General features: G+C 44.7%; 1 protein-coding gene across 1 annotated transcript in view; it reads right to left on the bottom strand.

The window, feature by feature from the left end:
• The window catches only part of si:dkey-215k6.1 (transmembrane protein 132C), a 457,103-nt gene that overhangs the window by 96,412 nt on the left and 334,296 nt on the right, over positions 1-26,395 (bottom strand). Inside the window, exon 4 of the mRNA XM_046348143.1 lies at positions 15,963-16,146. Within this exon, the coding sequence (XP_046204099.1) occupies positions 15,963-16,146 (184 nt within the window). The remainder of the gene's footprint in view (positions 1-15,962; positions 16,147-26,395) is intronic.

The raw sequence follows: 26,395 nt of genomic DNA, 5'->3' as shown, positions 1-26,395 counted from the left end.
GTTTCCATCATTTTCATGCTCATCAAACCATTCGGTGACCACTTGTACCCTGTGGATGGGGGCATTGTCACCCTATGGGGCCATAGCCATGGTAGCCAAAATAATGGCCTGCCAAGCATTTTTATACATGACCCTAAGCATGATGGGAGGTTAATTGCTTATTCAACTCAGGAACCATACTTGAGTGAAAGCAGCTGCTTTCAATATACTTTGTATCCCTCATTTACTCACATGTTTCAAATTATTTTGGCAATTACCGGAATACTACACTCATAAATTAAAATGATTAAAAGCATTAACTTCTAACAGTCTGAGTGGATGGGAGAATCAGGCAGTTTGTGGTCCCGTGTTACTCAGTTGGTAGAGCATGGTGCTTACAAACACCGGTGTTTTGGGTTTGATTCCCGCTGGGGGACCAGTATGAAATGAGTGTCTGCTAAATGACTCAACTGTAAATGTGTCCTGGGAAAGGGTGCTTCTGTATACAGCTTAGCACAAGTTTGTTTGGCATTGGAACCACTGTCTCTCTCTGTAAAGTGTAACATTATCCATTCAACTTTCAAAGTTTATTTGCCATGTGGGGCGGCAGGGTAGCCTAGTGGTTAGAGCGTTGGACTAGTAACCGGAAGGTTGCAAGTTCAAACCCCCGAGCTGACAAGGTACAAATCTGTCGTTCTGCCCCTGAACAGGCAGTTAACCCACTGTTCCCAGGCCGTCATTGAAAATAAGAGTTTGTTCTTAATTGACTTGCCTGGTTAAATAAAGGCAAAATAAAAAATAAAAGTGCACAGGATACAACAGATGTAAAAATGTGAAATTCTTACCTTGAGAAATATTTCCCAACAATGCAGTGATCTAGATAATTAAATAAAAACACAATAACTTTGATGTGAGAAACACGAGGGGGTAAAAAAGTATTTAGTCAGCCACCAATTGTGCAAGTTCTCCCACTTAAAAAGATGAGAGAGGCCTGTAATTTTCATCATCGGTAGTACAGTCGTCAGTTGACAGACAAAATTAGAAGAAAAAAAATCGAGAAAATCACATTGTAGGCTTTTTCATTAATTTATTTGCAAATTATGGTGGAAAATAAGTATTTGGTCAATAACAAAAGTTTATCTCAATAATTTGTTATATACCCTTTGTTGGCAATGACAGAGGTCAAATGTTTTCTGTAAGTCTTCACAAGGTTTTCACACACTGTTGCTGGTATTTTGGCCCATTCCTCCATGCAGAGCTCCTCGAGAGCAGTGATGTTTTGGGGCTGTTGCTGGGCAACACGGACCTTCAACTCCCTCAAAAGATTGAGATCTGGCTAAGCCACTCCAGGACCTTGAAATGCTTCTTACGAAGCCACTCCTTCGTTGCCCGGGCAGCGGTGTGTTTGGGATCATTGTCATGCTGAAAGACCCAGCCACGTTTCATCTTCAATGCCCTTGCTGATGGAAGGAGGTTTTCACTCAAAATCTCACGATACATGGCCCCATTCATTCTTTGCTTTACACGGATCAGTTGTCCTGGTCCCTTTGCAGAAAAACAGCCCCAAAGCATGATATTTCCACCCCCATGCTTTACAGTAGGTATGGTGTTATTTGGATGCAACTCAGCATTATTTGTCCTCCAAACACGACGAGTTTTTACCAAAAAGTTATATTTTGGTTTCATCTGACCATACGACATTCTCCCAATCTTCTTCTGGATCGTCCAAATGCTCTCTAGCAAACTTCAGACGGGCCTGGACATGTACTGGCTTAAGCAGGGGGACACGTCTGGCACTGCAGGATTTGAGTCCCTGGCGGCGTAGTGTGTTACTGATGGTAGGCTTTGTTACTTTGGTCCCAGCTCTCAGCTCACCGTTCTTGTGATCATTTTGACCCAACGGGGTGAGATCTTGCGTGGAGCCCCAGATCGAGGGAGATTATCAGTGGTCTTGAATGTCTTCCATTTCCTAATAATTGCTCCCACAGTTGATTTCTTCAAACCAAGCTGCTTACCTATTGCAGACTCAGTCTTCCCAGCCTGTTGCAGGTCTATATTTTTGTTTCTGGTGTCCTTTGACAGCTCTTTGGTCTTGGCCATAGTGGAGTTTGGAGTGTGACTGTTTGAGGTTGTGGACAGGTGTCTTTTATACTGATAACAATTTCAAACAGGTGCCATCAATACAGGTAACGAGTGGAGGACAGAGGAGCCTCTTAAAGAAGAAGTTACAGGTCTGTGAGAGCCAGAAATCTTGCTTGTTTGTAGGTGACCAAATACTTATTTTCCACCATAATTTACAAATAAACTTTACTCTCCTTTAAGTCACCACATACACACAGAGAGAGATAACTGTACTCTTCTTTAGGTCACCACACACGCAGAGAGAGATAACTGTACTCTTCTTTAGGTCACCACAGAGAGAGAGAGAGAGATAAATGTACTCTTCTTTAGGTCACCAGAGAGAGAGAGAGAGAGAGAGAGAGAGAGAGAGAGAAATGTACTCTTCTTTAGGTCACCACATACAGAGAGAGATAAATGTACACTTCTTTAGGTCACCACATACAGATAGAGATAACTGTAGTCTTCTTCAGGTCACCACACACAGAGAGAGATAACTGTACTCTTCTTTAGGTCACCACAGAGAGAGAGAGATAACTGTAGTCTTCTTCAGGTCACCACACACAGATAGAGATAACTGTACTCATCTTCAGGTCACCACACACAGAGAGAGATAACTGTACTCTTCTTCAGGTCACCACACACAGAGAGAGAGATAACTGTACTCTCCTTTAGGTCACCACAGAGAGAGAGAGAGATAACTGTACTCTTATTTAGGTCACCACACACAGAGAGAGAGATAACTGTACTTTAGGTCACCACACACAGAGAGAGATAACTGTATATACTTCTTTAGGTCACCAGAGATAGAGACAGATGTACTCTTCTTTAAGTCACCCCATACACACAGAGAGAGAGATAACTGTACTCTTCTTTAAGTCACCACATACACAGAGAGAGAGATAACTGTACTCTTCTTTAAGTCACCCCATACACACAGAGAGAGATAACTGTACTCTTCTTTAAGTCACCCCATACACACAGAGAGAGAGAGATAACTGTACTCTTCTTTAAGTCACCACATACACAGAGAGAGAGAGAGACGTGGTTAGCCTCCATTTGACATGTTTTTTATTTTAATGTTTTATTTAAATGTTTACCCCTTTTTCTCCCCAATTGTTAGTAGCTACGATCTTGTCTCTACAACTCCCGTACGGGTTCGGGAGAGACGAAAGTTGAAAGTCATGCGTCCTCCGATACACAACCCAACCAAGCCACACTGTTTCTTAACACAGCGCACATCTAACCAGGTGAGACAAGGATATCCCTACCGGCCAAAACCTCCCTAACCCGGACAATGCTAGGCCAATTGTGCGTTGCCCCACAGACCTCCCGGTCGGTTACGACAGGACCTGGGTGCGAACCCAGAGTCTCTGGTGGCACAGCTGGCGCTGCAGTACAGCGCCCTTAACCGCTGCGCCACCCGGGAGGCCAGTTTTATCAGGCCTTGAATGGGAAGAGACTGTCACTGGTAACCATGGTTACAGACCCAACAACATCATATAGTATCTCCTCCTCATGTAAAAAAGCACATGAGCTAATTATAATACACAAAGTAAGCAAAACAGTGAAATGCATCATTCCTACATGGCCTAAAATGATGAATAAGATACTAATGAGATAGACATATATAAGCAATAATACAATTCAGAAGTACAAACTATGGCATAAGGGAACGATGAGCGAATGAGGCAAGCCGTGATTTCTATTAAGACATTAATGAGCGAGCTAAGACGGACGATATGTCTATTTGTTGAGCACTTTTGAAAGGGACAGCGAGCGATTTCAGAACATGGGCTGTTCTCACAGTATTCTCCCTGCACACCAAGTTAGAACTGTAGGATAAATAACGGGGGCATAACCTACCCGTCAAAAGTTTTAGAACACCTACTCATTCAAGGATTTTTCTTTATTTTTACTATTGTCTACATTGTAGAATAATAATGAAGACATCAGAACTATGAAATAACACATACGGAATCATGTAGTAACCAAAAAAGCATTAAACAAATATAAATATATTTTCTATTTGGGATTCTTCAAAGTAGCTACCCTTGTCTTGAGGAGAGCTTTGTCGCACCTGACCACGCGACTGGGCAGTAGTCGAGGTCTGACACAAGTAGGGCCTGTAGGACCTGCCAAGTTGAAAGTGCTGTTAAGAAGGAAGAGCAACGCTTTATTACGGACAGACTTCTCCCCATCTTAGCTCTAGTGTTGCATCAATATGTTTTGATAATGACAGTTCACAATCCAGTGTTACTCCAAGCAGCTTAGTCACCTGAACGTGCTCAATTTCCACATTATTCATTGCAAGATTTATTTTAGGTTTCGGGTTTAGTGAATGATTTGTCCCAAATACAATGCTTTTAGTTTTTGAAAATATTTAGGACTAACTGATTTCTTGCTACACAATCTTTGTTAATTAAGTGTTGTAGTGATTTCACTCGCTTTAGTACCTGATGTGTATAGTGTTGAGTCATCCTCATACATATACACACAGGCTTGACTCAGAGCCAGTGGCAGGTCATTAGTAAACATTGAAAAAAGTAAGGGGCCTAGACAGCTGCCCTGGGGAATGCCTGATTCTACCTGGATTATGTTGGGGAGGTTATCATTAAAGAACACCCTCTGTGTTCTGTTAGACAGGTAACTCTCCATCCGCAATATAGGGTGTAAAGCCATAACACATCATGTTTTTCCAGCAGCATACTCTAATAGATAATGTCAAGAGCCTCACTGAAGTCTAACAAAACAGTTCCAACAAACTTTTTATTACCAATTTCTCTCAGCCAATCATCCATGCGTGTTGAATGCCCTTCCCTATAAGCTTGCTAAAAAAGTATGTTGTTAATTTATTTACTGTAAAATAGAAGGGTTGGTAACAGGCTGATTGGTCAGATATTTGAGCCCGTAAAGGCTTTCACTGGCTGCCCTTCCACCACAGAAAGCACAAAGCTCAAACACCTGCATTCATGCCCAAGAAACATAACATGTTCGTATGCTGCTTTATTAACTCAATAATATATATTTTTAACATTGTTTGCAAACTGATATCTAACATGACTGATTGCCAAAATAACCTCCAAAATCAGTCAAATATATACAGTTGAAGACGAAGGTTTACATACACTTAGGATGGAGTCATTAAAACTAATTTTCAACCACTCCACAAATTACTTGTTAACAAACTATAGTTTTGGAAAGTTGGTTAGGACATCTGCTTTGTGCATGACACAAGCAATTATTCCAACAATTGTTTACAGACAGATTATTTAACTTACAACTCACTGTATCACGATTCCAGTGGGTCAGAAGTTTACATACACTAATTTGACTGTGCCTTTAAACAGCTTGGAAAATTACAGAAAATTATGTCATGCCTTTAAAAGCTTCTGATAGGCTAATTGACATAATTTGAGTCAATTGGAGGTATACCTGTGGATGTATTTCAAGGCCTACCTTCAAACTCAGTGCCTCTTTGTGTGACATAATGGGAAAATCTAAAGAAATCAGCCCAAAAAATTCTGGTTCATCCTTGGGAGCAATTTCCAAACGCCTGAAGGTACCACGTTCATTTGTACAAACAATAGTATGCAAGTATAAACACCATGGGACCACGTAGCTGTCATACCGCTCAGGAAGAAGACACGTTCTGTCTCGTAGAGATGAACGTACTTTGGTGCGTAAAGTGCAAATCAATCCCAGAACAACAGCAAAGGACATTGTGAAGTAGCTGGAGGAAACAGGTACAAAAGTATCTATATCCACAGTAAAAACGAGTCCTATACCGACATAACCTGAAAGGCCGGCTCAGCAAGGAAGAAGCCACTGCTCCAAAACCGCCATAAAAAAGCCAGACTACGGTTGCAACTGCACATGGGGACAAAGATCATACTTTTTTGAGATATAGAGCTGTTTGGCCATAATGACCATCGTTATGTTTGGAGAAAAAAGGAGGAGGCTTGCAAACCGAAGAAAACCATCCCAACAGTGAAGCACGGGGTGGCAGCATCATGTTGTGGGGGTGCTTTTGTGCACTTCACAAAATAGATGGCATCATGAGGTAGGACAATTATGTGGATATATTGAAGCAACATCTCAAGACATTAATCAGGAAGTTAAAGCTTGGTCGCAAATGGGTCTTCCAAATGGACAATGGCCCCGAAAAAACTTCCAAAGTTTTGGAAAAATGGCTTAAGGACAACAAAGTCAAGGTATTGGAGTGGAAATCACAAAGCCCTGACCTCAATCCTATAAACGATTTGTGGGCAGAACTGAAAAAGTGTGTGTGAGCAAGGAGGCCTACGAACCTGACTCAGTTACACCAGCTCTGTCAGGAGGAATGGGCCAAAATTCACCCAACTTATTGTGTGAAGCTTGTTTAAGGCCACCCGAAACGTTTGACCCTAGTTAAACAATTTAAAGGCAATGCTACCAAATACTAATTGAGTGTGTGTAATCTTCTGACCCACTGGGATTGTAATGAAAGAAATAAAAGCTGAAATAAATCCTTCTCTCTACTATTATTCTGATATTTCACATTCTTAAAATAAAGTGGTGATCCTAACTGACCTAAGACAGGGATTTTTTACTCAGATTAAATGTCAGGAATTGTGAAATATTTAGTTTAAATGTATTTGGCTAATCATTTTAGCAGCTGAGTGGGTTGTGTCTGAGTGGGTAGAGACCTGTGGATGTGCATAGAGTCAGTATGGATAGTCTGTGGGAGAGGGAGCGATAGTCATTATGCATCGGTTGTTGATACTCTTTCCTTGGTGATGGAAACACTAATTTCACCAGTGCTTAAAAGCCATGAGGGACACCAGTGATGCTATGGAAAAACAAAACATAACTTTCTTTTTACAGGTGAGAAGATGACTTTTTTTTAAATGGGATTCTTTACCAAATGGGAGTGTGTGCTCCTATCCTAATGTGTCTGAGTGTAAGTCTGAGATTTAATGACCTATCGGAAGCAATTAAGGTCTCGCTTTCTCTGAAAACACTGTGAGAGATGCACAATTTGGTGTTTCAGGAGTGACTTAATAACTGGAGGGAAATTACTTATTCTCGTCATCCCCTCGAAGAAAACAATCTGCAGTTATTTAGTCAAGCTGTTCAAATTGGGCAGGGAAGACAGAAAAAAAGCACACTCGCTGAAAATGGAAAACAGTCAATCTGTAATTAAGTCAGAGTCACTTTTCAATTGCAATTTCTTTCCTCACACAGACCCCCCCCCCCCCCCCTTCCTCAGATGTATTTAGCCCATTGGGTTCTGCTGCAACTCATTGGCATCTTCAAGGAACAAAGATAAACAAGTGTTCCAATTAAGAATTAATTTTGTGTCGGGGACTTGGAGTGCATGCCTTGTCTGCTGGGATTTAACACACAGACAGACACAGATAGAGAGATAGACACTAAGACAGAGAGAGAGAGAGAGAGAGAGAGAGAGAGAGAGAGAGAGAGAGAGAGAGAGAGAGAGAGAGAGAGAGAGAGAGAGAGAGAGAGAGAGAGAGAGAGCGAGAGAGAGAGAGAGCGAGCGAGAGAGAGAGTGAGAAATAATTAAACTGTATAAAAACACAGCTGTATCTATCTGAGGGATGGAAAGGAGAAAAAATGAACAAGGGAGGAGGGAAAAAAGAGAAAAGAGCTTCTGAGGGAGAGGGAGAGAAAGAGAGACAGGGAGAGAGAAAGACAGAGAGAGAGAGAAAGACAGAGAGAGAGAAACACAGAGAGACAGAGACAGAGAGAGAGAGAGAGAGAGAGAGAGAGAGAGAGAGAGAGAGAGAGAGAGAGAGAGAGAGAGAGAGAGAGAGAGAGAGAGAGAGAAACAGTGCAGTGAGGGGTGAAAAAGCCCCATAACAAGCCCAACACAGCCCAGTAATGATCGTACTTTGAAGATAAAGGAAGCGCATTACTGATCCAATTTATTGTGGTCTTTCAAGCCAAAAATCCCAAAAAGCAGCCAAATAATCTGCTTTTAGGAGCCTCCTTTTGTCTATAAAAAAGCCTTCACTGTGCAAGACAAATTGCACCTAATAATCCATATTTTCAAAAGAGGTGTTCACTGTGTAGCAAAGCATCACGATGACCAAAAGCATGACATGGAGGAGGACTGAAATAATGTCACATCATTTTCACCATTACGGAATAACAAAGGGACGATATACTGCAAAGTGATGATTCACAGACAGACAGACATGTGGGTGAATCCAATCTGGATCTTTCCCTCCAAACAACCCAAAAGTCGTGAGTGTGTTTCCCCACACAGGCCACTATCTGACCTGACCATGTGATGACTCAGAGGCAGACAGAGCACATGTCCTGATTATCCACCTTTCATTTGGTGACCTCTCCTTATACAGCAATTGGCTGTCTTTCATCTTGTGACCTCTCACACTGACCCCTCTCTGAGACCTGACAGCCTGTAAACTGAGCCTCCTCCAGCACTTTGAAATCCATCAGGACAGACCATAGAATTACCTGCTTGCCTGCTAGCGCTAGAGGCTATGGGAGGGAGAGATGGTGGACACATGCACAAAAGGGTGAATGGATGAGGTAGGCTGGACTGTATATGACAGGGGTGTCAAAGTAAATTCCTGGAGGGCCGTGTGTCTGCTGGCTATAGTTATTTCCTGTCAATTCGTGTTCAATGAAGACCTAGACAACCAGGTGAGAGGAGTTCCTAACTAAAACAACGCCAGATTCAAAACTTTTAATTTCAACTTGCAACCCTGTCAGCTCAGGGATTCGGATCAAGAAACCTTCCGGTTACTGGCCCAACGCTCTCGCCACTAGGCCACTAATAACAACAAGATAACTCATGTCAAATATACTAGGTCTGTAAAATGTATCTAGGTTCAGAACTTTGTGAAACAGCACAGTTAAAAAATATCTGGGAAATCTGGGAAATAGAACTGGATGGTGTTCAAAAATAGATGAGAGGGGTTGAGTGTCACGGAAGGATAGGAGTAAAAAACAAACCAAATATAACTATTGTAAAATATACTGTGTCCGTAAAATGATAAGGTATGTATTAGTTGGAAGTAGAAGCCTAAGTGTTGTTGTTCATGGGAAAATAATGAAGGAAAATATATTTTTGGACACACCTCCATTCAAGGGTTTTTCTTTATTTTTACTATTTTCTACATTGTAGAATAAAAGTGAAGAATTCAAACTATGAAATAACAGGAGTAGGAGTGGGTCTAGGAGTGGGTCTAGGAGTGGGTCTAGGAGTGGGTCTAGGAGTGGGTCTAGGAGTGGGTCTAGGACTGGGTCTAGGAGTGGGTCTAGGACTGGGTCTAGGAGTGGGTCTAGGAGTGGGTCTAGGAGTGGGTCTAGGAGTGGGTCTAGGAGTGGGTCTAGTGGGTCTAGGAGTGGGTCTAGGAGTGGGTCTAGGAGTGGGTCTAGGAGTGGGTCTAGGAGTGGGTCTAGGACTGGGTCTAGGAGTGGGTCTAGGAGTGGGTCTAGGAGTGGGTCTAGGAGTAGGTCTAGGAGTGGGTCTAGGAGTGGGTCTAGGAGTGGGTCTAGGAGTAGGTCTAGGAGTGGGTCTAGGAGTGGTTCTAGGAGTAGGTCTAGGAGTGGGTCTAGGGTTTCCGGGATGATGGTGTTGATGTGAGCCATGACCAGCCTATCAAAGCACTTCATGGCAACGGACATGAGTGCTACGGGGCGGGAATCATTTAGGCAGTTTACCTTCACTTTCTTGGGCACAGGATCTATGGTGGACTGCTTGAAACATGTAGGTATTACAAACTAGCTCAGGGAGAGGATGAAATTGTTAGTGAAGATAATCTTCTCATGCTTTGAGTAAACGTCCTGGTAATCCGTCTGGCCCCGCAGCTTGGTGAATGTTGACCTGTTTAAAGGTCTTGCTCCCATCGGCTTTGGAGAGCGTGATCACACAGTCAACCGGAACACCTGGTGCTCTCATGCATGCTTCAGTGTTGCTTGCCTCAAAGCAATCATAAAGGGGGACACGTCTGGCACTGCAGGATTTGAGTCCCTGGCGGCGTAGTGTGTTACTGATGGTAGGCTTTGTTACTTTGGTCCCAGCTCTCTGCAGGTCATTCACTAGGCCCCTCCATGTGCTTCTGGGATTTTTGCTCACCGTTCTTGTGATCATTTTGACCCAACGGGGTGAGATCTTGCGTGGAGCCCCAGATCGAGGGAGATTATCAGTGGTCTTGTATGTCTTCCATTTCCTAATAATTGCTCCCACAGTTGATTTCCTCAAGCCAAGCTGCTTACCTATTGCAGATTCAGTCTTCCCAGCCTGGTGCAGGTCTACAATTTTGTTTCTGGTGTCCTTTGACAGCTCTTTGGTCTTGGCCATAGTGGAATATGGAGTGTGACTGTTTGAGGTTGTGGACAGGTGTCTTTTATACTGATAACAAGTTAAAACAGGTGTGATTAATACAGATAACGAGTGGAGGACAGAGGAGCCTCTTAAAGAAGAAGTTACAGGTCTGTGAGAGCCAGAAATCTTGCTTGTTTGTAGGTGACTAAATACTTATTTTCCACCATAATTTGCAAATAAATTCATTAAAAATCCTACAATGTGATTTTCTGTCATAGTTGAAGTGTACCTATGATGAAAATTACAGGCCTCTCTCACCTTTTTAAGTGGGAGAACTTGCACAATTGGTGGCTGACTAAATACTTTTTTGCCCCACTGAATCAACGGACTTAATCGAACAAAAGGACCATTTGTGATGTTTATGGGACATATTGGAGTGCCAACAAAAGAAGCTTGTCAAAGGTAAGGCATGAATTATATTTTTATTTCTGCGTTTTGTGTCGCGCCTGCAGGGTTGAAATATGCTTTTCTCTCTTTGTTTACTATGGTGCTATCCTCAGATAATAGCATCGTTTGCTTTCGCCAAAAAGCCTTTTTGTAATTTGACATGTTGGCTGGATTCACAACAAGTGTAGCTTTAATTTGCTATCTTGCATGTGTGATTTCTTGAAAGTTTGATTCGTATAGTAATTTATTTGAATTTAGCGCTCTGCGTGTTCTCTGGCTCTGGCTTTTGGTCAGATAACGCTAGCATCCCACATATCCCAGCGAGGTTAAATAAAGGTGAAATAAAAATGTAAAATAAAATCTGTGCCTCTACACAATCCTGTCTCTGAGCTCTACGGACAATTCCTTCAACCTCATGGCTTGGTTTTTGCTCTGACATGGACTGCCAACTGTGGGACCTTAGACAGGTGTGTGCCTTTCCAAATCATGTCCTATCAATTGAATGCACCACAGGTGGACTCCAATCAATTTGTAGAAACATCTCAATGATGATCAATGGAAACAGGATGTACCTGTGCTCAATTTCGAGTCTCATAACAAAGGGTCTGAATACTTATGTAAATAAGGTATTTCTGTTTTTATGTATGCACTGTATATACAGTACCATTCAAACATTTCGAGTCACCTAGAAATGCCCTTGTTTTTGAAAGAAAAGTACATTTTTTGACCATTAAAATAACATAAATTGATCAGAAATACAGTGTAGACATTGTTAATGTTGTAAATTACTATTGTAGCAGGAAACGGCTCATTTTTTAATGGAATATCTACATAGGCGTACAGAGGCCCATTATCAGCAACCATCGCTCCTGTGTTCCAATGGCACATTGTGTTAGCTAATCCAAGTTTATAATTTTAAAAGGCTAATTGATCATTAGAAACTAATTTTGCAAATATGTTAGCACAGCTGAAAACTGTTGTCCTCATTAAAGAAGCAATACAACTGTCCTTCTTTAGACTAGTTGAGTATCTGGAGCATCAGCATTTGTGGGTTCAATTACAGGCTCAAGATGGCCAGAAACAAATAACTTTCTTCTGTAACTCATCAGTCTATTCTTGTTCTGAGAAATGCAGGCTATTCCATGAGAGAAATTGCCAAGAAACTAAATATCTTGTACAACGCTGTGTACAGTCACGGCCAAATGTTTTGAGAATGACACAAATATTAATTTTCACAAAGTCTGCTGCCTCAGTTTGTATGATGGCAATTTGCATATACACCAGAATGTTATGAAGAGTGATCCAGATTAATTGCAATTAATTGCAAAGTCCCTATTTACCATGCAAATGAACCTAATCCCCCCAAAACATTTCCACTGCATTTCAGGCCTGCCACAAAAGGACCAACTGGCATCATGTCAGTGATTCTCTCGTTAACACAGGTGTGAGTGTTGACTAAGATAAGGCTGGAGATCACTCTGTCATGCTGATTGAGTTCGAATGACATACTGGAAGCTTCAAAAGGAGGGTGGTGCTTGGAATCATTGTTCTTCCTCTATCAACCATGGTTACCTGCAAGGAAACAAGTGCTGTGATCATTGCTTTGCACAAAAAGGGCTTCACAGGCAAGGATGTTGCTGCCAGTAAGATTGCACCTAAATCAACCATTTATCAGAACATCAAGAACTTCAAGGAGAGTGGTTCAATTGTTGTGAAGAAGGCTTCAGGATGCCCAAGAAAGTCCAGCAAGCGCCAGGACCGTCTCCTAAAGTTGATTCACCTGCGGGATCGGGGCACCACCAGTACAGAGCTTGCTCAGGAATGGCAGCAGGCAGGTATGAGTGCATCTGCACGCACAGTGAGGCGAAGACTTTTGGAGGATGGCCTGGTGTCAAGAAGGACAGCAAAGAAGCTATTTCTCTCCAGGAAAAGCATCAGGGACAGACTGATATTCTGCAAAAGGTAAAGGGATTGGACTGCTGAGGACTGGGGTAAAGTCATTTTCTCTGATGAATCCCCTTTCCGATTGTTTGGGGCATCCGGAAAAAAGCTTGTCCGGAGAAGACAAGGTGAGCGCTACCATCAGTCCTGTGTCATTCCAACATTAAAGCATCCTGAGATCATTCATGTGTGGGGTTGCTTCTCAGCCAAGGGAGTGGGCTCACTCACAATTTTGCATAAGAACCCAGCCATGAATAATGAATGGTACCAACACATCATCCGAGAGCAACTTCTCCCAACCATCCAGGAACAGTTTGGTGACGAACAATGCCTTTTCCAGCATGATGGAGCACCTTGTCATAAGGCAAAAGTGATAACTAAGTGGCTCAGGGAACAAAACATGAATATTTTGGGTCCACGGCCAGGAAACTCCCTAGACCTTAATCCCATTGAGAACTTGTGGTCAATCCTCAAGAGGCGGGTGGACAAACAAAACCCCACAAATTCTGACAAACTCCAAGCATTGATTATGCAACAATGGGCTGCCATCAGTCAGGATGTGGCAAAGATGTTAATTGACAGCATGCCAGCGCCGATTACAGAGGTCTTGAAAACGAAGGGTCAACACTGCAAATATTGACTCTGCGTCAACTTCATGTAACTGTCAATAAAAGCCTTTGACACTTATGAAATGCTTGTATTTATCCTTCAGTATTCCATAGTAACATCTGACAAAAATATCTAAAGACACTGAAGAAGCAAACTTTGTGAAAATTCATATTTGTGTCATTCTCAAAACTTTTGGCCACTTTCGGACTTGTCCTCTTGCTCAGATAGAGGAGTGGGAGGCCCCGTTGCACAACTGAGCAAGAGGACAAGTACATTAGAGTGTCTAGTTTGAGAAACGGATGCCTCACAAGTCCTCAACTGGCAGCTTCATTAAACAGTACCCACAAAACACCAGTCTCAAAGTTAACAGTGAAGATGCTGGCCTTTTAGGCAGAGTTCCTCTGTCCAGTGTCTGTGTTCTTTTCCCCATTTTAATATTTTATTTTCATTGGCCAGTCTGAGATATGGTCCTGAAGAAAAATATCAAACTAATAATAATTTTAAAACACCTCTGGTATAGAAGTATTACACCGCAGAGTCAAGGAAATGCAGTCAACAAGTGCTCAGCATATGTGCAAACTACTTCAAGACTGTTGGAAAAGCACTTATGAAGCTGGTTGAGAGAAGGTCAAGCGTGTGCAAAGCTGTCATCAAGGCAAAGGGTGGATACATTGAAGAATCTCAAATCTAAAATATATTTTGATTTGTTACTACATGATTCCATATGATATCTGTTATTTCATAGTCTTGATGTCATCACTATTATTCTACAATGTAGAAAATAGTTTTAAAAAAGAAAGAAAAACCCTTGAATGAGTAAGTGTGTCCAAAGTTTTGACTGGTACTATATATTTACCAAAAAATATACAGGGGATTGGAAATAATTTAATTTTACCTTTATTTAACCAGGCAAGTCAGTTAAGAACACATTCTTATTTTCAATGACAGCCTGGGAACAGTGGGTTAACTGCCTGTTCAGGGGCAGAACGACAGATTTGTACCTTGTCAGCTCGGGGGTTTGAACTCGCAACCTTCCGGTTACTAGTCCAAAACTCTAACCACTAGGCTACGCTGCCGCCCAATTACATTGATGGAATCTACAATCTAACTAGTTGATCCATAAAGTTTATCTAACTAGTTGATCCATTTAAAAAAAAATCAAAATAATAATAATTTTAAACCACCTCTGGTAAATTAGCATTACACCATACTAGGTTATTGGATCTTAATCTAAATCCATACACTTCACAATAATTACAAACTATTATAATAATCCTTAAATTCATAACTTCCTGTAGAGCAGCATTTCCCAAACCTCCACCCGAGCACTGCCAGCCGCTCCACTTACACCCAATTAAACTGGTCAACTAATAAGCAAGCCCTTGATAAGTTGAATCAGGTGTGTGAACTGGAATAGGGAAAGAATGTACATCGATCTTAACCTTAACCTAGAACTCTAACCCCCCAAAAGAAGGTGCTCTGAGACATGGGCCCCCCATGGAGAGGGATCCGTCCAGCCCAGGCAGATGGATCCATCCAGCCCAGGCAGATGGATCCATCCAGCCCAGGCAGAGGGGATCCATCCAGCCCAGGCAGAGGGATCAGTCCAGCCCAGGCAGAGGGACCATTCCAGCCCAGGCAGAGGGACCATTCCAGCTCAGGCAGAGGGACCATTCCAGCCCAGGCAGAGGGACCATTCCAGCCCAGGCAGAGGGACTATTCCAGCTCAGGCAGAGGGACCATTCCAGCCCAGGCAGAGGGATCCATCCAGCCCAGGCAGAGGGATCCGTCCAGCCCAGGCAGAGGGACCATTCCAGCCCAGGCAGAGGGATCCATCCAGCCCAGGCAGAGGGATCCATCCAGCCCAGGCAGAGGGATCCATCCAGCCCAGGCAGAGGGATCCATCCAGCCCAGGCAGAGGGATCCGTCCAGCCCAGGCAGAGGGATCCATCAGGCAGAGGGATCCATCCAGCCCAGGCAGAGGGATCCATCCAGCCCAGGCAGAGGGATCCATCCACCCCAGGCAGAGGGATCCGTCCAGCCCAGGCAGAGGGATCCGTCTTCCCTCAGGGAGAGGGATCCATCTTTCCTCAGGCCCTCTTACTGATCTGCATGTCACCTCTGACCCCTTCCAGCCTATTGTAGACAGGGGACAGGAAGGGGGGTAGCAGGGGTGCTGTGCAGAGCAGGAGGGTGGTACAAGGCCTGACATTTCAGAAGTTTAGAGCCTCCAGGAAGTGGGATGGAGGACAAAGCTGCTTATTAAGTCAAAATGAAAGAACATGCCAGTTTGTTTGTTCTTCTGAGGGGGAGAAGGAGTAGGTGACAGATGGAGGGTATCTGCATGGCCCTGGGGAATCAACGAGTAGTCAATATGCATCTCTGACATTTCAAGGAGGGGGGCTTTTCTTCCTGGTCTTCAAATCATGGATGTTCATTGACTTGACTGAGGAGAGCTCTAATGCTGATTTAAAATAAAATGGCTTCCAAAGAATCCCCAGCACACGGACGTTCTAGATCGCTGTTTAAATGACCTGTCCTGCCCCATGTTGTCCTCCTAGTTCCCATTTACCTCGGCCAGGGGTACGATGCCCTGGATGTCTCTCTGGCTGATGTAGAGGTGGGAGACGGCCTCTGCCTGTGTGCCTGTGGAGGGATACTCGATCTGCCACTGGATGGTCTGGGTAGACTGTAGGTTGATGATGTTGTCCATCTCAAACTCCACCTGCATCATCTCGTAAAAGGAGCCCTCCAACCTGTATGGAGGCATCAAGCAGAACATCAGGCAAGAGGCTCCATAAACAAAAACATAAAAGATCTCCAAAAGATGTTGCATAATGCTTCCTTTATTAGTATTTATTTGTATTTCCACTGCATCGGGATAGCATAAACAGATGTGTTGGCTTAACAGACGCAAATATGTCTGGTTGTCTACAGAATCTACGGTCTTTATGAGACAGATGCCGATATACAACAGTCCTTTGACTTATTCCACATTGTGTTGTGTTGCAGCCTGAATTTAAAATGGAATTAAATTGAGATTGTGTGTCAATGATCTACACACATTAGCGCATAATGTCAAAGTGGAATGTTTGAAATAATACAAAATGCAAAGCTGCAATGTCTTTGGTCAATAATTAGTCCACCCCTTTGTTATGGCGAGCCTTAATAAGTTCAGGAGTAAAAATGTGCTTAACAAATCACATAATAAGTTGCATGGACTCACTCTGTGTGCAATAATAGTGGTTAGCATCTCTGTACCCCACACATACAATTATGTGTAAGGTCCCTCAATCGAGTAGTGAATTTTTAACACAGATTCAATCACAAAGACCAGTGGGGTTTTCCAACGGCTCGCAAAGAAGAGCACCCATTGTTAGATTTGTAAAAATGAAAAAATAAAATCAGATGCTGAATATTCCTTTGATCATGGTGAAGTTATTAATTACATTTGGACAGTCAATCAACACCCACAGTCACTACAATGCAGGTGTCCTTCCTAACTCAGTTGCCAGAGAGGAAGGAAACCACTCAGGGATTTCACCATGAGGTCAATTATGATTTTAAAACAGTTACAGAATTTAATTGATGTGATAGGAGAAAACTGAGGATGGATCTACAACATTATAGATACTCCACAATACTAACCTAAATGACAGAGTGAAAAGAAGGAAGCCTGTACAGAATAAAATATTCCAAAACATGCATCCTGTTAGCAACAAGGTACTTTTAGTGATACTGCAAAAAATATGTGGCAAAGAGATACACTTCCTGAATACAAAGCGTTATGTTTGGGGCATATCCAATACAACACATTACTGAGTACCACTCTTCATATTTTCAAGCATGGTGGTTGCTGCATCATGTTATGGGTATGCTTGTCATAGGCAAGGACTATGGAGTTTAGGATGAAATTAAACAAAATAGACCTAAGCACAGGCAAAATCCCAGAGGAAAACCTGGTTCAGTCTTCTTTCCACAAGACACTAGGAGACACATTGATGTTTCAGCAGGACAATAACCTAAAACACAAGGCCAAAAATACACTGGAGTTGCTTACCAAGACAACAATGAATGTTCCTGAGTGGCCGCGAAACAGTTTTAACTTAAATCGGCTTGAAAATCTATGGCAAGACTTGAAAATGACTTTCTAGCAATGATCAACAACAAACTTGACAGAGGTTGAAGAATTTTAAAAAGACTATTGGGCAAATATTGTACAATCCAGGTGTGCAAAGCTCTTAGAGAATTACCCAGAAACACCCACAGTTGTAACCGCTGCCAAAGGTGATTCTAACATGTATTGACTCAGGGGGATTGAATAACTTATCTAATCAAGATATATTGGGGCTTTTTTTTGTTCATTACATTTTTTATAATTGTTAAAATGTTTCTTCCAATTTGACATTGAGTATTTTATGTAGATCGTAATCCCTCCTTGTAACACAATAAAAAATTAGGGAAATGTCAAGGGGTGTGAAGGCAGTGTAGTTGTCTGTCTATTAACCTACTGAATGTAGCTCTTAAGAAGGCGTTGCTACAGGTTAGTTTGGTTTGCTTAAGCTGGCGAGTTGGAGAAATGACCAGTGAGTTAGAATTCCAGTCGTCACTGTGACTGTGCCTTTTCTGCCAACTCAAGGGGTACAATTGAATACGGTAATCACCCCGTCCTAAATGAATACTCTCTGGGTTGGAATGAGCTGATGATCCACACCGCTCTATAAAAACAGAAGATAGTGTGATTATGAGGTACGATGAAACTACAATTGACCTTACTCTTCTCGTACTTTACAAGTAGATTCATATAATAATATTAATATATGCCGTTGCTTTGATCCATAGAAACTTCCAGTCAGGCGTGCATCCATATCTGTATAGGAAGCCTCCAACGGGAATGAAAACCGCCATGCTCTACCAGACGAGCCACAGGAGCGCAAATAGTTTTTCATCTAGTTTGATTTAGCAGGTCGATCTAAGACGCTGTGAACGGAGCACAGCAAACTATTTGTTACAATCACGTCCCACAAAGTCGTCGTGTAAATGAACGAGGATAAAAATGAATGATGTGTGTCAGGCTTCTGGGTGCATCTCTAATGACACCCTACTCCCTACAGTAAACTACTTTTGACCAGGGCCCGTAGTACAATACTTTTGACTAGGGCCCATAAGTGCCCTACTTTTGACGAGGGCCCATAGTGCACTACTTTTGAAAGGGCCCATAGTGCACTACTTTTGAAAGGGCCCATAGTGCACTACTTTTGAAAGGGCCCATAGTGCACTACTTTTGAAAGGGCCCATAGTGCACTACTTTTGAAAGGGCCCATAGTTCACTACGTTTGAAAGGGCCCATAGTGCACTACTTTTGAAAGGGCCCATAGTGCACTACTTTTGAAAGGGCCCATAGTGCACTACTTTTGAAAGGGCCCATAGTGCACTACTTTTGAAAGGGCCCATAACGCACTACTTTTGAAAGGGCCCATAACGCACTACTTTTGAAAGGGCCCATAGTGCACTACTTTTGAAAGGGCCTATAGTGCACTACTTTTGAAAGGGCCCATAGTGCACTACTTTTGAAAGGGCCCCTAGTGCACTACTTTTGAAAGGGCCCATAACGCACTACATTTGAAAGGGCCCATAACGCACTACTTTTGAAAGGGCCCATAGTGCACTAGTTTTGAAAGGGCCCATAGTGCACTAGTTTTGAAAGGGCCCATAGTGCACTACTTTTGAAAGGGCCTATAGTGCACTACTTTTGAAAGGGCCCATAGTGCACTACTTTTGAAAGGGCCCATAGTGCACTACTTTTGAAAGGGCCCATAGTGCACTACTTTTGAAAGGGCCCATAGTGCACTACTATTGAAAGGGCCCATAGTGCACTTCAGGGAATAGGGTGTCATTTGAGACACATTCTCTGACTGCTTCCAGAGGCTGGAAAAAGAACAAAGCTGCCTCAAATTGATGCGAGGGCCATTTTCAATACCCAACACAGATATGATTCACGGCCCATGCACCCCCAATCCTTGACCTTTGCAATTGCCTGTGTTCTGATCTCTGACACATCACAGCTGTTTTTTCCAACCCTGTGTGCAGCGTTTCATTACCTCTCCCTGGAGGGCGCTGATGGATGTCAGGGCACCTGACCTCTCCTCCTTCAAATGAATTTAGCCACAAGTAAATGAATGAATGAGGGAAACAAGACACCCCTCACAAGCTGTTCTGATACAGTATATGCTAGGATGAGCTGTGGCTGGAGGAGATATAGAGACAGACATAGAGAGAGACAGAGTGAGATGGAAAGATATAGAATATCAGAGAGAGATAAATGCTGGAGAGAAAGAGAATCAGAGAGTGACAGATGGTGAGAGAGACAGAGAGAGAGAGAATCAGAGAGGTGTGGAGAAAGCAGAAGTTGTACAAGAGGGAAAAGTCCCTCCTGAAGACATAATGTGAACTCCTGGATGAGACACAGCTTGCTGGATGAGACACAGCCTGCTGGATGAGACACACCCTGCTGGATGAGACACAGCCTGCTGGATGAGACACACCCTGCTGGATGAGACACAGCCTGCTGGATGAGACACAGCCTGCTGGATGAGGCACAGCCTGCTGGATGAGACACAGCCTGCTGGATGAGACACAGCCTGCTGGATGAGGCACAGCCTGCTGGATGAGACACAGCCTGCTGGATGAGACACAGCCTGCTGGATGAGACAGCCTGCTGGATGAGGCACAGCCTGCTGGATGAGACACAGCCTGCTGGATGAGACACAGCCTGCTGGATGAGGCACAGCCTGCTGGATGAGACACAGCCTGCTGGATGAGACACAGCCTGCTGGATGAGACAGCCTGCTGGATGAGACAGCCTGCTGGATGAGACAGCCTGCTGGATGAGGCACAGCCTGCTGGATGAGACACAGCCTGCTGGATGAGACAGCCTGCTGGATGAGACACAGCCTGCTGGATGAGACACAGCCTGCTGGATGAGACGCAGCCTGCTGGATGAGACGCAGCCTGCTGGATGAGGCACAGCCTGCTGGATGAGACGCAGCCTGCTGGATGAGACAGCCTGCTGGATGAGACACAGCCTGCTGGATGAGACAGCTTGCTGGATGAGACAGCCTGCTGGATGAGACAGCCTGCTGGATGAGACACAGCCTGCTGGATGAGGCACAGCCTGCTGGATAAGACACAGCCTGCTGGATGAGACAGCCTGCTGGATGAGACACAGCCTGCTGGATGAGACACAGCCTGCTGGATAAGACACAGCCTGCTGGATGAGACACAGCCTGCTGGATGAGACACAGCCTGCTGGATGAGGCACAGCCTGCTGGATAAGACACAGCTTGCTGGATGAGACAGCCTGCTGGATAAGACACAGCCTGCTGGATGAGACACAGCCTCCTGGATAAGACACAGCCTGCTGGATGAGACACAGCCTGCTGGATGAGACACAGCCTGCTGGATGAGACAGACACAGCCTGCTGGATGACACAGCCTGCTGGATAAGACAGCCTGCTGGATGAGGCACAGCCTGCTGGATGAGACACAGCCTGCTGGATGAGACACAGCCTGCTGGATGAGACACAGCCTGCTGGATGAGACAGCCTGCTGGATGAGGCACAGCCTGCTGGATGAGACACAGCCTGCTGGATGAGACACAGCCTGCTGGATGAGACAGCCTGCTGGATGAGACAGCCTGCTGGATGAGGCACAGCCTGCTGGATGAGACACAGCCTGCTGGATGAGACAGCCTGCTGGATGAGACACAGCCTGCTGGATGAGACACAGCCTGCTGGATGAGACGCAGCCTGCTGGATGAGACGCAGCCTGCTGGATGAGGCACAGCCTGCTGGATGAGACGCAGCCTGCTGGATGAGACAGCCTGCTGGATGAGACACAGCCTGCTGGATGAGACAGCTTGCTGGATGAGACAGCCTGCTGGATGAGACAGCCTGCTGGATTGACACAGCCCTGGATGAGGCACAGCCTGCTGGATAAGACACAGCCTGCTGGATGAGACAGCCTGCTGGATGAGACACAGCCTGCTGGATGAGACACAGCCTGCTGGATAAGACACAGCCTGCTGGATGAGACACAGCCTGCTGGATGAGACACAGCCTGCTGGATGAGGCACAGCCTGCTGGATAAGACACAGCTTGCTGGATGAGACACAGCCTGCTGGATGAGGCACAGCCTGCTGGATGAGACAGAGCCTGCTGGATGAGACATCCTGCTGGATGAGGCACAGCCTGCTGGATGAGGCACAGCCTGCTGGATGAGACAGCCTGCTGGATGAGACACAGCCTGCTGGATGAGACACAGCCTGCTGGATGAGACAGCCTGCTGGATAAGACACAGCCTGCTGGATGAGACAGCCTCCTGGATGAGGCACAGCCTGCTGGATGAGACAGCCTGCTGGATAAGACACAGCCTGCTGGATGAGACAGCCTCCTGGATGAGGCACAGCCTACTGGATGAGAATCAGAGAGGTGTGGAGAAAGCAGGAGTTGTACAAGAGGGGAAAAGTCCCTCCTGAAGACATAATGTGAACTCCTGGATGAGACACAGCCTGCTGGATGAGACACAGCCTGCTGGATGAGACACAGCCTGCTGGATGAGACAGACACAGCCTGCTGGATGAGACAGCCTGCTGGATAAGACAGCCTGCTGGATGAGGCACAGCCTGCTGGTGAGACACAGCCTGCTGGATGAGAACAGCCTGCTGGATGAGAACAGCCTGCTGGATGAACAGCCTGCTGGATGAGGCACAGCCTGCTGGATGAGAACAGCCTCTGGAGAGAACAGCCTGCTGGATGAGACAGCCTGCTGGATGAACAGTGCTGGTTAACAGCCTGCTGGATGAGGAACAGTGGGTTGCTGGATGAGACACAGCCTGCTGGATGAGACAGCCTGCTGGATGGACACAGCCTGCTGGATTAACACAGCCTAGGAACAGTGGATGAACTGGTCTGGATGAGAACAGGTTAACTGGATGAGGAACAGCCTGCTGGTTAAGCTTGCTGGATGACAGCCTGCTGGATGAGACAGCCTGGGATGAGACAAGCCTGCTGGATGAGGCACAGCCTGCTGGATAAGACACAGCCTGCTGGGTGAACAGGTCTGGATGAGAACAGTGGGTTAACTGGTCTAGGAACAGTGGGATGAGACACAGCCTGCTGGATGAGAACAGCCTGGGATTAGGCACAGCCTGCTGGATAAGACACAGAACTTGCTGGATGAACAGCCTGCTGGATGAGTTACAGCCTGCTGGATGAGGTTAACTGGTCTAGGAACAGTGGGTTAACTGGTCTAGGAATGAGTGGGTTAACTGGTCTAGGAATCAGTGGGTTAACAGGGTTCTAGGAATAGTGGGTTAACTCCTAGGAATAATGTGAACTCCTGGATGAGACACAGCCTGCTGGATGAGACACAGCCTGCTGGTTAACAGCCTGCTGGATGAGGCACAGCCTGCTGGATGAGACACAGCCTGCTGGATGAGACACAGCCTGCTGGATGAGACACAGCCTGCTGGATGAGACACAGCCTGCTGGATGAGACACAGCCTGCTGGATGAGACAGCCTGCTGGATGAGACAGCCTGCTGGATGAGGCACAGCCTGCTGGATGAGACAGACACAGCCTGCTTGATGAGACACAGCCTGCTGGATGAGACACAGCCTGCTGGATGAGGCACAGCCTGCTGGATGAGACACACCCTGCTGGATGAGACAGCCTGCTGGATGACACAGCCTGCTGGATGAGACACAGCCTGCTGGATAAGACACAGCCTGCTGGATGAGACACAGCCTGCTGGATGAGACACAGCCTGCTGGATGAGACACAGCCTGCTGGATGAGACAGCCTGCTGGATGAGGCACAGCCTGCTGGATGAGACAGACACAGCCTGCTGGATGAGACACAGCCTGCTGGATGAGACACAGCCTGCTGGATGAGACACAGCCTGCTGGATGAGACAGCCTGCTGGATGAGACAGCCTGCTGGATGAGACAGACACAGCCTGCTGGATGAGACACAGCCTGCTGGATTCAGCCTGTCTTTGGCACTGAAAATAGTACTGTACTGTGGGGGAGCAATGCTGGGGTTAAGGAAGTAAGGAATGAATACAGATGAGGGTGCGGGAGGGGGGCAGAGACATTGAGAGAGAGAGAGAGAGAGAGAGAGAGAGAGAGGTCAGGGTATGTATGGCAGTGTTACGACTGGTATGAGGTGACTATGGCCACATATTGGTACAACTGGTTTGCAGACACCACCTGTGCCTGAGCACCGGGCCTTTTGCCCTTCCACATGCTAAGTGCCTTTTGGGTGGTTGGATATATCCAGTACCAGTCAGAAGTTTGGACACACCTACTCATTCAAGGCTTTTTATTACCTTTTGAGTATTTTCTACATTGTAGAATAATAGTGAAGACATCAAAACTATGAAAAAACACATATGGAATCATGTAGTAACCCAAAAAACAAATCAACATATATTTTATATTTGAGATTCTTCAAAGTAGCTACCCTTTGCGTGACAGCTTTGCACACTCTTGGCATTCTCTCAACCAGCTTCATGAATTGGTCACCTGGAATGCATTTCAATTAACAGGTGTGCCTTGTTAAAAGATCATTTATGGAATTTATTTCCTTCTTAATGTGTTTGAGCCAATCAGTTGTATTGGGACAAGGTAGGATTGGTTTACAGAAGATAGCCCTATTTGGCAGGTCAGTCAATACGGAACATTTCAAGAACATTGAAAGTTTCTTCAAGTGCAGTCGCAAAAACCATCAAGGGATGAAACTAGCTCTCATGAGGACCGCCACAGGAAAGGAAGACCCAGAGTTACCACTGCTGCGGAGATTAAGGTCATTAGAGTTAACTGCACCTCAGATTGCAGCCCATATAAATGCTTCACAGAGTTCAAGTAACAGACACATATCAACATCAACTGTTCAGAGGAGACTGCGTGAATCAGATCTTCATGGTCGAAATGATGCAAAGAAACCACTACTAAAGGACACCATTAAGAAGAAGAGACTTGCCTTGGCCAAGAAACACAATCAATGGACATTAGACTGTTGTAAATCTGTCCTTTGGTCTGATGAGTCCAAATTTGAGATTTTTGGTTCCAACCACCATGTCTTTGGGAGGCGCAGAGTAGGTGAACAGATGATCTCCACATGTGTGGTTCCCAACATGAAGCAGTGCTGGTGCTTTGCTGGTGACACTATCTGTGATTTATTGAGAATTCAAGGCACTCAACCATCATGGCTACTGCAGAATTCTGCAGCAATACACCATTTTATCTTTATTTAACTAAGAACGTCAGTTAAGAACACATTTTTATTTTCAATGACGGCCTAGGAATAGTGGGTTAACTGGTCTAGGAACAGTGGGTTAACTGGTCTAGGAATAGTGGGTTAACTGGTCTAGGAACAGTGGGTTAACTGGCCTAGGAACAGTGGGTTAACTGGTCTAGGAATAGTGGGTTAACTGGTCTAGGAACAGTGGGTTAACTGGTCTAGGAACAGTGGGTTAACTGGTCTAGGAACAGTGGGTTAACTGGTCTAGGAACAGTGGGTTAACTGGTCTAGGAACAGTGGGTTAACTGGTCTAGGAACAGTGGGTTAACTGGTCTAGGAACAGTGGGTTAACTGGTCTAGGAATAGTGGGTTAACTGGTCTAGGAACAGTGGGTTAACTGGTCTAGGAACAGTGGGTTAACTGGTCTAGGAATAGTGGGTTAACTGGTCTAGGAACAGTGGGTTAACTGGCCTAGGAATAGTGGGTTAACTGGTCTAGGAATAGTGGGTTAACTGGTCTAGGAACAGTGGGTTAACTGGCCTAGGAATAGTGGGTTAACTGGTCTAGGAACAGTGGGTTAACTGGCCTAGGAACAGTGGGTTAACTGGTCTAGGAACAGTGGGTTAACTGGTCTAGGAACAGTGGGTTAACTGGTCTAGGAACAGTGGGTTAACTGGTCTAGGAACAGTGGGTTAACTGGCCTAGGAATAGTGGGTTAACTGGTCTAGGAACAGTGGGTTAACTGGCCTAGGAACAGTGGGTTAACTGGTCTAGGAACAGTGGGTTAACTGGTCTAGGAACAGTGGGTTAACTGGTCTAGGAACAGTGGGTTAACTGGTCTAGGAACAGTGGGTTAACTGGTCTAGGAACAGTGGGTTAACTGGTCTAGGAACAGTGGGTTAACTGGTCTAGGAACAGTGGGTTAACTGGTCTAGGAACAGTGGGTTAACTGGTCTAGGAACAGTGGGTTAACTGGTCTAGGAACAGTGGGTTAACTGCCTGTTCAGGGGCAGAACGACAGATGTATACCTTGCCAGCACAGGGATTCGAACTTGCAACCTTTCAGTTTCTAGCCTAACACTCTAAGCACTAGGCTACCCTGGCACTTAGTGGGACTGTCATTTGTTTTTCAACAGGACAATGACCCAAAACACACCTCCAGGCTGTGTAACGGCTATTTGACCAAGGAGAGTGATGGAGTGCTGCATTAGATGACCTGTCCTCCACAATCATCTGACCTAAACCCTATTGAGATGGTTTGGGATGAGTTGGACCGCAGAGTGAAAGAAAAGCAGCCAACAAGTGCTCAGAATATGTGGGAACTCCTTCAAGACTGTTGGAAAATCATTCCAGGTGAAGCTGGTTGAGAGAATGCCAAGAGTGTGCAAAGCTGTCATCAAGGCAAAGCGTGGCTACTTTAAAGAATCTAAAATGTGATTTTGTTTAAGACTTTTTTGGTTCCTACATGATTCTCTGTGTTATTTCATAGTTTTGATGTCTTCACTAGTATTCTACAATGCATAAAATAGTAAAAATAAAGAAAAACCTTTGATTGAGTAAGTGTGTCCAAACCTTTGACTGGTACTCTATATATATATATATTTTATACAGTTTTTTGTCATTGTTGTTCTGAACACACTGCCCCCAAGAACACACACCCCCACATGCCCTGTACAGAGATTGCGAGCGCCCGGTATCCATG

This window comes from Oncorhynchus gorbuscha, linkage group LG04 (genome assembly GCF_021184085.1).
Source record: "Oncorhynchus gorbuscha isolate QuinsamMale2020 ecotype Even-year linkage group LG04, OgorEven_v1.0, whole genome shotgun sequence".
NCBI lineage: Eukaryota > Metazoa > Chordata > Actinopteri > Salmoniformes > Salmonidae > Oncorhynchus > Oncorhynchus gorbuscha.
Note: the sequence above shows the minus strand (reverse complement) of the source record. Positions and strands in the feature narration are given on the sequence as shown.